Source organism: Vidua macroura, chromosome 20 (genome assembly GCF_024509145.1).
Source record: "Vidua macroura isolate BioBank_ID:100142 chromosome 20, ASM2450914v1, whole genome shotgun sequence".
In the NCBI taxonomy this organism is placed as follows: domain Eukaryota; kingdom Metazoa; phylum Chordata; class Aves; order Passeriformes; family Viduidae; genus Vidua; species Vidua macroura.
The window spans coordinates 8,464,185-8,476,758 of NC_071590.1; the positions used below are offsets into that span (position 1 = coordinate 8,464,185).

A 12,574-nucleotide genomic window follows, 5' to 3' on the forward strand; every position below is an offset into this window, starting at 1 on the left:
GCGCTGGGTGTTCCTTTCTTCCCCCAGATTTACAGCCAGGACTCTGAGCATCCAAGTGACGATGTCCAAACCTCCACGAGCCTCTGCTTGGCTCCATGAGGGCGGTGGCAGCGGGGCTGTAAAAGCTGATGAAACCTCAGCAGCTTCGGCCGCGTGCTGTCAGCGCTCGTCCCTGCCCTCAATCCCAGTGCTGGGTGAGCACAGCTCCTCTGTGACACAGCCTGGCGTTTCCCATCCTTTGGAAATAACTTTCCATCGTTTTCAGATGCCACGGGATCCTTTTGGTTTGCCTCTCCCAGTGACGGGGCTGTTGTGTGGCATCGCCTGTGGTTCGGTTGCTGATTAAGCCGAGCACGCCCAGCCTGGTGGAAAGTCCTTTATTGGAAGGAGGATCTTGATAAGAGACTTGTATCTGCCGTGTCCTGCCTGTGTGTGGGCAGCTAAAGAGTAAATAATGTGGACAAACAGGCAGGGGAAAAGATTTCCAATGCCATCAGGGATGGATGGCATGGGTTGGTACAGTTTGAGACTTGAAAACAGACTTTCCCAGAGGGCAGAGTACACTGAAAAAGCAGAGCCCCTGTACGCAGTGACTCAACTGTATTTGAGTAATTGAGCAGTTAAAATTCTGCTTAAACACTTCCTTTTCATCCTAGCAGGCAGATTGGCACGTCTGGATCTTGGTGCTGCAGGAGACCCTTGGGTGGGCTGCAAAGCACAGAAAGGAGAACCTGGAAGAGCACGAAAAAATTGCCCTTTGTGTCAAGCCACGGCAGAATGGGAGGGTTTTTTGCTAGTAAATAATGAGCAGAAAGATTTCCAGGAGCTCTGCTTGTCCCAGGCACTGAGATCTCTCTCTCTTGGACCCTGATCCCCATGGGAGTGGCTGTGGGAGCACCCACAGCTCTCAGAGGTGACTGCTGGGATGTGCCACAAGCTCCCCCCTCCTAAATTGCACTTAGTGGGTTGTTGGCAAGTGTGGGTTTTCACCCAGGAGCTGCACAGCAGCTCTGAAATGATGATTGTGTTCATCTGGAAACTGCTCCAGTGCCTTCCAAGGCATCTGATTTCATAAAGGGCTTTTATGGGAGATTTTGGAGTGAGGAGTGATCAGTTTTCCCATTGCTTGCAGAGACCAGCATCTCTTTTTTTTTTTTTTGGTGGGGGATAAATTTAAATTAAAAGGAAGAAAACACCTGTCCAGCACATTTGCTCAGACCCCAAAGATTTCAGTCAAAATTCTTAATGTTCTTTTTCTTTCCATCTGCATTTTTCAGCGAAGACAAACAGCCTCATAGTATTTCTTCAAAGGAATGTAAATTCCTTGAGGAAGTCTCCGGAGTTCCCAGCACCGCATAGCTGCAAACCACAGACGCCTACGGCTGAAAGTTCTGCTCTGCTTTTAATTTTGGGGCAGGGAAGGAATTTTTTTCAGAGGTTTGGGTTCACTTGTGCTGGGCCCATCAGCCCAGACTGCTGCTTTCTGTGCAGGGGAGTGTTGACTTTGGCCGGCTGCAGAGTTGCTTTCCCTCCACAAGAGTATTCCCCCACCGAATCTGATGACATGGCGCAATTATTTCATTAGGATTTTCCAAAAAAGGTTCCCTCGGTCTCCTGTAGTGCTAGAAAGACCGTTTCCTTCTGTTCTCTTGTTTCGGCTTCAGCAGCTTTGCCTGAAAAATGCAATTAGGGGCAGCAGTGCTGCTGCCTGAGCCCGAATGCTCGGGAGTGGGGAGGGAGAGAGCAGCCTGGAGGGGGGACCTGGGGGGCTTAACCCGGCTGCCAAGATCCCTGCTATTGGGGAAAGCACCACTGGAGGTGGGGGCAGCCCTGCAGGATCTGGCAGCTCTTTCAGTGCTCCCCAGAATCCGTGCTGGCAGCACATTGGGATGGTGCACTGTGGGTGGGACCGGGATGCGTGGAGGGCAGCTCATGGGGCATGGTCCCACAGAATCCCAGAATCATTTAGGTTGGGAAAGACCTCCGAGATCATCGAGTCCAACCCGGGACCCATCCCCACCTTGTCAACCACACCAGAGCGCTGAGTCCGGCCTGTCCTTACCCCCAGGGACGGTGACTCCGCCACCTTCCAATGGCTAATTCCGAGCGAGGGGGCAGGACGGGGGGCAGCGGGAGGGCAGGGACAGCAGGGGGACACAGGGACACGTGTGGGACACGGGGGCACTGATGGGACACAGGGATAAGGGTGGGACACGGGGGCACCGGTAGGACACAGGGACACGGGTGGGACACGGGGGCACTGATGGGACACAGGGACACCGGTGGGACACGGGGGCACTGATGGGACACAGGGATAAGGGTGGGACACGGGGGCACCGGTAGGACACAGGCATGAAAGTGGGATACAGGGACACCGGTGGGACACGGGGACACTGCTGGGACACAGGGATAAGGGTGGGACACAGGGACACGGGTGGGATATAGAGACACGGGTGGGACGTGGGGACACAGGTAGGACACAGGGACACGGGTGGGACACAGGAACACGGGTGGGATACAGGGACACGGGTGGGATACAGGGACACGGGTGGGATATAGGGACACGGGTGGGACGCGGGGACACGAGTGGGACGTCGGGACACGGGTGGGACACAGGGACACGGGTGGGATACAGGGATATGGGTGGGATATAGGGACACGGGTGGGACGGGGGGACACGGGTGGGACATGGGGACACCGGTGGGACACGGGGACACGGGTGGGATATGGGGACACGGGTGGGACACGGGGACACCGGTGGAACACAGGGACACGGATGGGACACGGGTGGGACACGGGTGGGAATAGGGATAAGGGTGGGATACAGGGACACGGCTGGGACACGGGTGGGACACAGGGACACGGGTGGGACACGGGGACACGGGTGAGATATGGGGACACGGGTGGGACACGGGTGGGACACGGCCGGCCACGCCCCGCCCCTGCCGTGGCCCCTCCCCAGCCCCGCCCGCCGCCGCCGCCGCCCGGGCGCAGGCAGCGCAGGGAGCGCAGCGCGGGCAGCGGCCGGGCCGGGGCAGGCACCGGCGGCTCGGCCATGGTGGGGCGGCTCAGCCTGCGGGAGGTGCCCGACCTCCCGGACATGAGGAAGCGGGGCGACTCCGGGCTCGACAGCCCCGACTCCGGGCTGCCCCCCAGCCCCGGCCCGGCCCCGCCGCCCTGGCTGCTCTCCTCGGGCAGCCCCGACCGCGCCGCCGCCAACGGGCTCCCGGAGCCCGAGCCGCCCGCGCCCTCCGCCGCGGTGAGTACCGGCCCCTCCCTGCGCTGCCGGCACCTCCGGAGCCTGCGGGACCGGCAGCCCCGCGTCCCGCTGCCGCCGCGGCAGGTGCGGGGCCCCGGCGGAGCCGCTGCCCTTCGGACCCCGCCGCGCTGCTCCGCCCGGGACCCCGCGCATCCCGTGGGGAAAGGAGGGTGGGAATGGGTCGGAACAGCCGCCCGCCGTTTCTCTCCGTTGTAAGCAAGCCCTCCGGCCGCTGTCGTGTCCCGGAACGGGTCTGCGGTGGGAGGGAAGGATCCCGCCGGGAACCCGGGGCTGTGCACAAAGCTCTGGCTGCAAGGGAAGCTCCTCTCCCTCCCGGGCCAGGTCGGGGCTGGGACGGCATCGCAGCGCGTCTTTGGAGATCCCTGTGGAAAGTGAACTCCCGTTATTCCGGAGTGACCCGGAGCAGTAACTTTGTCGTGCTTTGTGGTTTCAGTTATTTTGGTTTTTCACCAAATAGGTTTTGGATGTTGAGCTGCTGGTACAAATACTTTGGAAACTGCAGGTTTAGAGGAAAAAATCCTTTTTCTACAGGGGTGCTGCTGTGAAATCGGAAAAAAGTTATAGGAGGAAAAGATGCTCACAGCCCCCCAGCCCCTCGATAGTAAACACACGTGCAGAGGTGGCTTCAAAAACACACACGGGTTGGGTTGGGTTCCATCCCTTCGGGGCTGCTTTGGTTTCCTTGGGCTGTGGGATTCGGTGTCAGCTCATGGTGCTGGGTGTCAGGAGAGGAGCACAGGGACAGGCAGTGAATCACCCACGGCTCAGCCGGAATGAGTTAATACTTCCCAACACTTGGCATGTGAATTAGGCTGGATTTAATGCCTTCAAACAGGAGCCAGGGCGTAGCTGTGGAGCAAGGCGAGGTGCCCTGTGTTAATTTCCTCTGTGGTCTGTCCGTGGGTGTATGGGGTGAATTCAGCAAGGAGAGAGCTCTCAGCCACCCCTGAAATGTTGGTTATAACTTGAGCGTGGGTTCATGCAGGCTGTGCTGCACAGAGGGCTTTCATTCCTCTCTCATTTCCCAGAGTGGCTCCTCTGAATTAAGCTCCTGAAGTTAGGACCCTGTCTTAAAAAAATGCTCCTGGCCACCTCGAGGTGCTTTAGACCAGTGTGGAGTCAGGCCTAAAGCATGCACCTGTAGCACATCTTGGTCTAGCAGATCCTCCTGCACGTAAATGTGAACCTCAGCAGCTCCACACCAAGTGATAAATAAATCTGTTTTCCTGAGAATGTGCTGCATTGTAACATAAGAGGTGCAACAGTATGGTAGCATAAAGCATTTTGCATTTCTTTTGCAGAGTTCCGTGTTCTCCCCCAGCCCCATTCTCTCCAGCTGCCCTCCAAGATTGTGTCCTTTATCCTTTGGCGAAGGCGTTGAGTTTGACCCTTTACCACCGAAGGAAATAAGGTAAATATTGTGCTACAGTCATCTCGTTTGGAAGGAGTTAGAGGAGTTAGCCTGTAAAGGAGCAGTTAGGCCTTATCAGTGCCTGTGAGTCAAGTTAATTTATTTGCAGAGCCATTGTTCTCTGCAGCTGTACATTCCTGGACCTGGACATTTGTACAGGCTAAAGGAGTGTTCAGCCTCGTTTAATCCCACCCATATGGTTGTTTTGTTGGTTACTTTTCCAGGAAGACTTTCTTATATTTTACTCTCCTGCTTTTCCTTCCTTGCACTGCTCCAAAATGTTGCCCTTCAGCTGATTAACCACGAGGTAATCGTGAGGGAAGAGCTTCAAAGATCCTTCTAGGACTGTTTCATTAAGGGAAAGAAATTTTGCTCTTTCAACCTCCTGGTTTTATAATAAGCACTTTCTATCTTAACAGCTATGGCTGATTGCGTGAACTAAAAGAAATGGTAACATTCAGAGGAGTGCATAATTCTCTATTTTTAATGCACTGCATCACTTCACAGCCTGTGAATTATTCCTTTGAACACCATGATTTGCAGTAATGAGAAAAGAAGGCTCCTGGTTGATGACTGTGCAATTAGAGGGAGGCTGATAAAATCAAATGGAAGCCTAATGCAGGGGAGGATAGGGAGAATTATGTCCTGGTGTGGGGAAGGAGCCTGTGCTGTGGCTGGAATTGGAGGCAGTTAACTCCTTAGTTAGTGGAAAAGCCAGCACAGAGTTGTCACAGTGTGAGGGAGATGAAAACTTCCTTTTGCAACCCAGTCACGGAGGATTTGGGTGTGCAAACTGGAGTGTTTTCCTGCCAGCTGAATCTTCAGGAGTTTGTCTTTGGAGAGTGCCCCGTGCCAGGGGAGATAGCAGAGCACTCCCGTGGGATTCCTGGCAGAGAAGAGCTGAGCAGATAACGTGTGCTTCCCAGCTCAGAGCACTTGGGATGTTTGTGTGCCAAGCCTAAACGTGGATCAAGGCCTCTGGGTTTGGGAGTTTGCAGGAGGTTTGTACGTTCAGAGATCAGGGCTGAGAAGAAGTTTTGGTAGTGCTGGCAGCTGGGCTAAGTGGTGATAATCCTGGCAAGGCTGCTAACAAAAGGCTCTTTTCTCATCCTGTAAATGTGTAAGACACCAGCAGATGGTTCTGTGTGAGGTGGGATGAGGAGCCACCCCAGTACCCAGCAGCTCCTCTTCCCCACAAACCCATGAGCAGAGCTCACAGATCCCCTATAGCAGCCCATCCTCAGCCCTGCTTCATCCACCTCAGATATCCCATGTTTTGCAGGACATCAGTCATGCTGATGCCAGAACACATTCGTGCAAATATGAAACCTTGTCCTTTAATTGTAAAAGTAAAGAATCTGAGAAGCCTGAGACTACGCAGAGTTATTTCTATGGATGAGCTCAACAACGTTTAAAGATTGTTTTTCTGTGACTGGAGCTTGTCTCCAACAGAAATGCTCTCCTAGCTACCAGCTACAATTGCACTGCTGTAGTTAAACCTCTGTAGTTATATTAGAATTACTTCTTCCCTGTAATCACTGTTTGGGCCCCTCCATTTGGGAAGGACGTTGAGATGCTTGAGCATGTCCAAAGGAGGCAACGAGGCTGGAGAGGGGCTGGGAACACAAACCCTGTGAGGAGTGACTGAGGGAGCTGGGGGTGTTCAGCCTGGAGAAAAGGAGACTCAGAGGCGACCTTATCACTCTCTACAACTCCCTGAAAGGTGGCCGGAGTCAGGGGTTTGTCTCCTTCTCCAAGCAGCAGCTGACAGAACGAGAGGATACAGTCTCAAGCTGCGCCAAGGGAAATATAGGAAAAAGTTTTTTACAGAAAAGGTGATAGGATATAGGAAAAAGTTAGGATATAGGATATAGGAAAAAGTTTTTTACAGAAAGGGTGATAAAATACTGGAGTGGTCTGCCCAGGGAGGTGGTGGAATCACCATGGATGTGTTTAAAACAAGCCTGGAAGTGGCACTCAGTGCCATGGTCTAGCTGAGGTGCGGGGCTGGGTTGGACTCGATGATCTTAAAGGTCCCTTCCAACCCAGTGACTCTGCCTGATCATTCCAGGATAAGCACGGGCTTTTCTGTTGCAGGTACACCTCCTCGGTGAGGTACGACTCGGAGAAGCACTTCATCGACGACGTGTACCTGCCCGTGGGGCTGAGCGTGGCCTCGTGCAGCCAGACCATCGTCTGCGTGCCCAACTGCTCGTGGCGCAGCTACAAGGCCGAGGTGCGCTTCGAGCCGCGCCACAGGCCCCGGCGCTTCACCAGCACCACCATCATCTACCCGAAGCACGCCAAGACTGTCTACACCACCACGCTGGACTACAACTGCCGCAAGGCCGCGCGCAGGTTCCTCTCCAGCGTGGAGCTGGAAACCTCGGAGTGCCTCAGCGCCGATTGCGGCCTGGACGGCTGCTGACCGCGGCCGCCCCCCTCGCTCCGATCCGTCCCTCACGTACTGTGCTAACTCCACTTGCTAAAAGCAGGCACAGCCCCTCTCTCTCAGCTCTTAACTCCTGCTTTCAAGCGTCACGACGGCCCGAGCGCGGTTTTCTGTGGGAGCGTAACTTAGCGAGGGACTTGGCTCTTCGCCTCCAAAAGCCGCGGGTTCCCTCCCCTTCCCCGCAGTAATCAGGTGAAAATAACGGGAAGTGATTTCCCAGAGGAAAAGCCGACAGGTAAGGAAGAGGGTGGGGTAGTGCCTGGCAGGTGGAGATCCATTTGGTGCTTCGTGGTGATGTGCAACAAGCAAGGGCAGCTCGCTCTCTTGCAGAGAATCCACCAGGTGGTTTGGTTACACGTAGAGCTGTCAGCCATTTCTGTTTAGATCGTGTTTTCTCCAGAAGAACCATCCCCTGGAAATTGCTGGAAAAGGCTAACCGAGAAATCCCCAGAATTCTGCATTTAACGCATCCAAAAATGTTAACGTATGGCATTCACGTTTCGTGTGAAGGTGTAAATTGGGAAGAAGAGGGGTTCTGAGCAGAGCGGGAGATGAACTGCTTCTGCAGCTCCAGGCAGCAGAGACAGGATCGTGTGATTCCAGTTCTTAGGGTGACAAGGAACCTGTGCTCTGGGTGACACACAAGCGTTTCTGTGCCTGCAGCAGGGCTTGCAACAGAGAATACCAGGCCAGAAATTCTCCCTGTGTTTTTGGATCTTGGTGATGTGGAGGTAGAAAACCACAAGTGCCTTGTTTTGCCGTGTGCACTAAAGGAGCTGTAAACCAAAGCAAGATTCAGATAAAATGCTGAACAGAGAGACCCAAAATGGCAAAGGAGGTGCTGGATTGGGTGTGAGACACTGTTGTGATGGGGCTGGGAGGAGGTAAAAGTAGCAAGGGACAGGCAGGTTTGTAGTGCATAACAAAATCCACAGCTGCAGCTCTGCTTCCCAGCTGAGCTTGTCATGGCACAAATCTGTGTCCTGGGGATCAGGGGTGTCACTGGGATGGGGCAGCCTCTGCCTGTCTGCAGGCTGCTGAAAAGCCTCTCCTGAGTGCGTGATGAGTTTGGGGACCAAAGGGAATAGCTTCAGATATATGAAAGTCTGTCTGGATGTTATGTGCGTTCATTTATCGTGTGCCTTGGTGAAAATAAGACAGAGAGGTTTCCTTCTTTTCCCAGATTTTTTTATTTTTTTTTCCCTGTGTTGACAGAACGTAGTGTGGAGAGCATCTGCTTTGGGGAGCATGGGTTGGGCTGGTTTTTGTGTGGTGTAGCCTCTCAGAAACACCTGATAGACCTGTCTTAGCTGGACACGGCTTTTCCACGTATTCCAAAACTCCCCCGAGGTGTGGCTGTGCAACACCAGTCCTGGAGCAGCTTTTAAAGAGGACTTGGCAAAGCACAGCCCCAGGGGTGAGTTTTGTCAGTGGCAGCCTCGGGAGGCTGTTCTTGAGCTGTGCTTAACGTGTGTTTGTGCAAGTGTGATGGATGGTGTGGAAGTGAATCCCAGGGAACTGAAAGGAGTTGGGAGATGAAGAGTGCAGCAAGAAGGAAAGCTTGAGTTTGTATGGTTTGGGGGTTTTTTTATTGTTGTTGTTGGGGTTTTTTTACTTATTTATTAGCACAGAAAAGAACATCCTTCACCTTTGGTACTTGCCTCAGAAAGGCAGCTCCTAAAACAATCCCAGGATGGGAGAGGACACGGGCGGGCAGGCAGCGCTCCGGAGTTAAGAGCAGCGCGGCGTCACCCTTAAACACTTTGGTCTCAGGCTGCAAGACTGGGGAGATGTGTCTCAAACAGATGATGCAATTCTGCCCCAACTGTGCCCCAGGATGTCCTTGTGGTGTAACAGAAGGCCCAGCTCACCCCACAGCCCGTGGGGTTTCACACTCCGCTCTGTGGGACCGGGTTGCTCCATCCCTCGCTCCCCGCACCTCGCTCCTGCAGCAGCTGGTGCTGGTCACGGGATTCTGGGAGAACACGGACCCTGGATTGCTCCCACAAATGCTCTCCCAAGGAATCCACTTGGAACAGATCTAACAGGAGGTTGTTTTAAGTTGTAGCCATTAGCTGTTCCTGGTTAGAAGCAAAATAACCCACAAAATAGCCCTCACGCTCCGGTTTTAGGATAAAGCACCTGATTTTTATAAAGCAAGCAAACTTAATGTGTACCTCTTAAGAATATTTTAATTGGTAGAGATACCTTTTAAATTATTTATGTTCCAACATTTGCAAAGCTCTGATTAGCTCTGTGCAAGTGTTCTGGTGTCTGTGATGTTTCCCACCCCTTCCTTCTGATTTTCAATTTGTCTTTTACTTTATTGGTAATAAATGATCTGAAAACCATCCTGCAGGGAAGTCTCTTTATTTCTCATTCAAAGCTTTTCAGTGTTTATTGTGGTAGTTACTTAGAAATAAATACACAATATTTCCTGCCAATCCCAGCTCCCCTCCTTTCTCTTCTATTTTTGTTTACATATTCTAGGAGGGTGTTTCCTATATAAAACTGTCTATATTAAAAACCAAACCAACACCAAATGTTGTGGATTTCTCAGTTTAGTAAGACATTGAAAAAGTGCTTTAAAGACAGCTGAAAATCCTCTCCTTAATGTGTTTGAGTCATTCATCTGGTACGGCTTTACTTTTAAAGAGAGTTTCTGGTAAGAATTTCAGCATATCCTTCAAGTGAAGAACTAATCCCTTTCAAATATAACATGTATTTAACCAGGAGGAATTTATTTTTAAAATGTAGATGCTCAAATGCTGCATTAGTGAACACAGCATAAACATAAGACTAGAGTGTGTTATGCATTAAACTTTATAAAACCAAAAGAGATGATTATAAGCTATTGTGTTCAGAGAAATGCTGCGGTGGCTTTCTGGATGCTTAATCTGTTCTTTTAACCTTTCCACATTTTGCAGGCGTGCTGATTTTGTTAGTGACTCTGGCAGAGCAGGAATGGATGTAATTGAACATCAGTTAATTAATTCCTAATGGGATTTTTTGCTCACTTTTTATTGTTCATCTGGTTATGTGCTTGTGGAAGCTCTAGAGTTGCATGTAATGACATTATTGGGGTCTGGGGAGCCGTGGAGCTGCTCCAAAGCTGCTGCTTCCAGCAAAAGGCTGAGAGCTTTTGGGTATCCTGGAGTTTTGAAGTATTAAATAGGAGAAAAACCACTTATAAACATCACTTCTGGATAAAAGGGTCGATTTAAAAAGCCATTAAGAACAAAACTTTAGAAGTCAGCACAGTGTCTTTCAGGGGAGTTCGGGGAGACTTTCAGATGTCACCTAACTTTCAAATGCTTCCTCTAGTGAGCTGTTCTCCTTAAGTATTGGCATGACACTCCATATGAAAAGCATTCTTTTACTATAAAAATTTGAAGTAGGCGAGTGCAAGGCTCTACCGTGTGATATTTAATTCATATTGACCCAATGAGCTTCTAATTAGCACCTACAGTTCCAAGGAAACTTTGTTGTTCTGGATGTGCTGTTTCCCTTTCACGTGTGCTTCTCCAGAATGTCACATCTGAGGGTCTGAGATAATGAATTTTTGTTGCAAAATAAAACACTCAACGATTGGATCAAAAGGCAGGAGGTGAGGGCTGGATTTCCATGCTGACTTTGCAGCTTGCCCAGTTTCAAGGAAGGTAAGTTCATGTGCCTGGAAATAATTTCAGCCTCTAAACAAGGTGTCTGGTCCTTCATCTGCTCACAAATGTGCAATGTACAACGTGAATACCTGGAAAGTTTAGGAGTTTTTTTTGGAAATAAACCAACAGCAATAATTAGCACAAACACAGCGTGGAAAGGAGCACTTCTAATTGTTGATGCAGTCTGAGTTGCATCCACACTTTAACAGGTTGGTTTGTTTTTTAAAATAAAAACGTCCCTTCCTCCACACAGACACAGACAGTGAGGAACCACTGCTAAGATGAAGAAATTGTTGGGATTTTGGGTGACACCCCTGGTGCAGCTCAGAGGCTCCTTCAGCATTCAGTTCACAGCAATTCCTCAATCAGCATCCAGGCACGGTGATTTTTGCTCTTCCAAATAATTACTGCAGGAATCTCCTTCACCTGCTGCTGCCGTGGAGGGGTGGGGAATTCCTGGCAGCTGGGAAGTTCTCCTGGATATACAATTCATACCTTTTCCTCCTGTTCACCCTATAAACACGCAGCCTTTCCCTCTCTGCCTGGGGATCCTCCAGAATCCCATCCCAGCGGAGGCTTTCACTCAGCTGAGCACAGAGACCTTCCTCTGCCCTGCTAGAACCCAAAATGCTGCCAGCTGATGCTACAGCCTTGTTTATTTTTACATCTTCCTCATTCCCCTCTGCAGTGTTTTGGGCTGAGTCGGGGTTCCTCCCAGGAGCTGGGATTTGGAGTGCTGGAGGGGAGTGGGCCCGCTGCTTTCTGGTTTTTTGGTGCTGTTTTCCTGCTGAAATGATAAATGCTGTTAGCAAAAAAGTAAGGGTTGCCTCTGAGGATTTCCTGCTTATTTCATAAAACAAAAATAAAATGAGGCGACTGCTTTCTGTGCCTTAATAAAACCCCAAATGGACAGGAAAAATAGTAATGGCCCAGAAATCTTATTTTTAAGTAGGAAATAGATATTTTTCCCACTGGCCAACATAGGGATTATCACACCTGTAAAATGTATTTATTGAAGCTGTTAATGCATTAATAGCACTTCTGCACTGGCATCAAGTTCACTGTGTTTGCCCGAGTCAATTTTAGCAGGAAATTGATTCTGAGTTGTTGGGGTTTTTTTTAAGCTGTCATCCATTAATACAGTAAGCCATGTGATTTTATTTACAATTTCTGGAAACTTTCAGGCACTTTTTGTACTAAGATAGTGGAAATGAATGGAATTATTCCTTTACACAGATTTTTTTTTTTTTTTTAATTTACCCTTCCTTTTCTGCAATTTTACCAACCACTCACCCCCACTGACAGATCAGTGCTGTAACCCAGTGCAAGGCTGAATATTTAAATACCCCCACATATTAACAGCATCCCAAATCCCGGGCACTTTATGGAATTCTCTACTCCCTGGCAGGTGCCTTATGCCTCCTACTGCTTATTCGGTGTAGTTACATGTGCTCCATCTCTGGGATAAATTTGTAGCTAGAGGGGAAAATCTCTGTATAAACAGGGGGCAGGGGAAGGTTTTCAAGCACCATCGGTGGTTTCCTGGGAAAAGCTGGTTTTTCTCACCTGCCCTCGTGCTGGCGGTGGTGGCACTCCTGCCTGGTGGCTCCTTTCTCCGTGGTGGCTTCGTGCCAGCTGCTGGAGGAGGTCCCGGGTCCCGCCGCCTCCTCCTGCCCGCATCCCTCTGCTGCCCCAGGGGAACGGCCCTGGAATGGCCTGGCAGGGAGCAGGGGGGGCAAATTCAGCACCCTCAGCGTGGCCTCCCTCCT

The 12,574-nt window shown here is 50.9% G+C and overlaps 1 protein-coding gene across 1 annotated transcript; it reads left to right on the forward strand.

Moving 5' to 3' along the window:
- The first annotated feature begins 3,000 nt into the window (after window positions 1-3,000).
- On the forward strand, window positions 3,001-9,494 carry RFLNB (refilin B). The gene is made up of 3 exons (XM_053995915.1): window positions 3,001-3,259; window positions 4,582-4,691; window positions 6,789-9,494. The coding sequence occupies exons 1-3, from the start codon at window positions 3,056-3,058 to the stop codon at window positions 7,117-7,119; spliced, it is 645 nt and encodes a 214-aa protein (XP_053851890.1). The 5' UTR covers window positions 3,001-3,055; the 3' UTR covers window positions 7,120-9,494.
- Window positions 9,495-12,574: the final 3,080 nt, after the last annotated feature.

What these genes read in the sequence shown, in the direction of transcription:
- RFLNB (XM_053995915.1), top strand. Translation starts at nt 3,056, where the DNA reads ATGGTGGGGCGGCTCAGCCTGCGGGAGGTGCCCGACCTCCCGGACATG. An exon ending in CGCCCGCGCCCTCCGCCGCG is followed by an intron (nt 3,260 to 4,581) that starts GTGAGTACCGGC and finishes TTTCTTTTGCAG; the next exon opens with AGTTCCGTGTTCTCCCCCAG. An exon ending in TTACCACCGAAGGAAATAAG is followed by an intron (nt 4,692 to 6,788) that starts GTAAATATTGTG and finishes TTTCTGTTGCAG; the next exon opens with GTACACCTCCTCGGTGAGGT.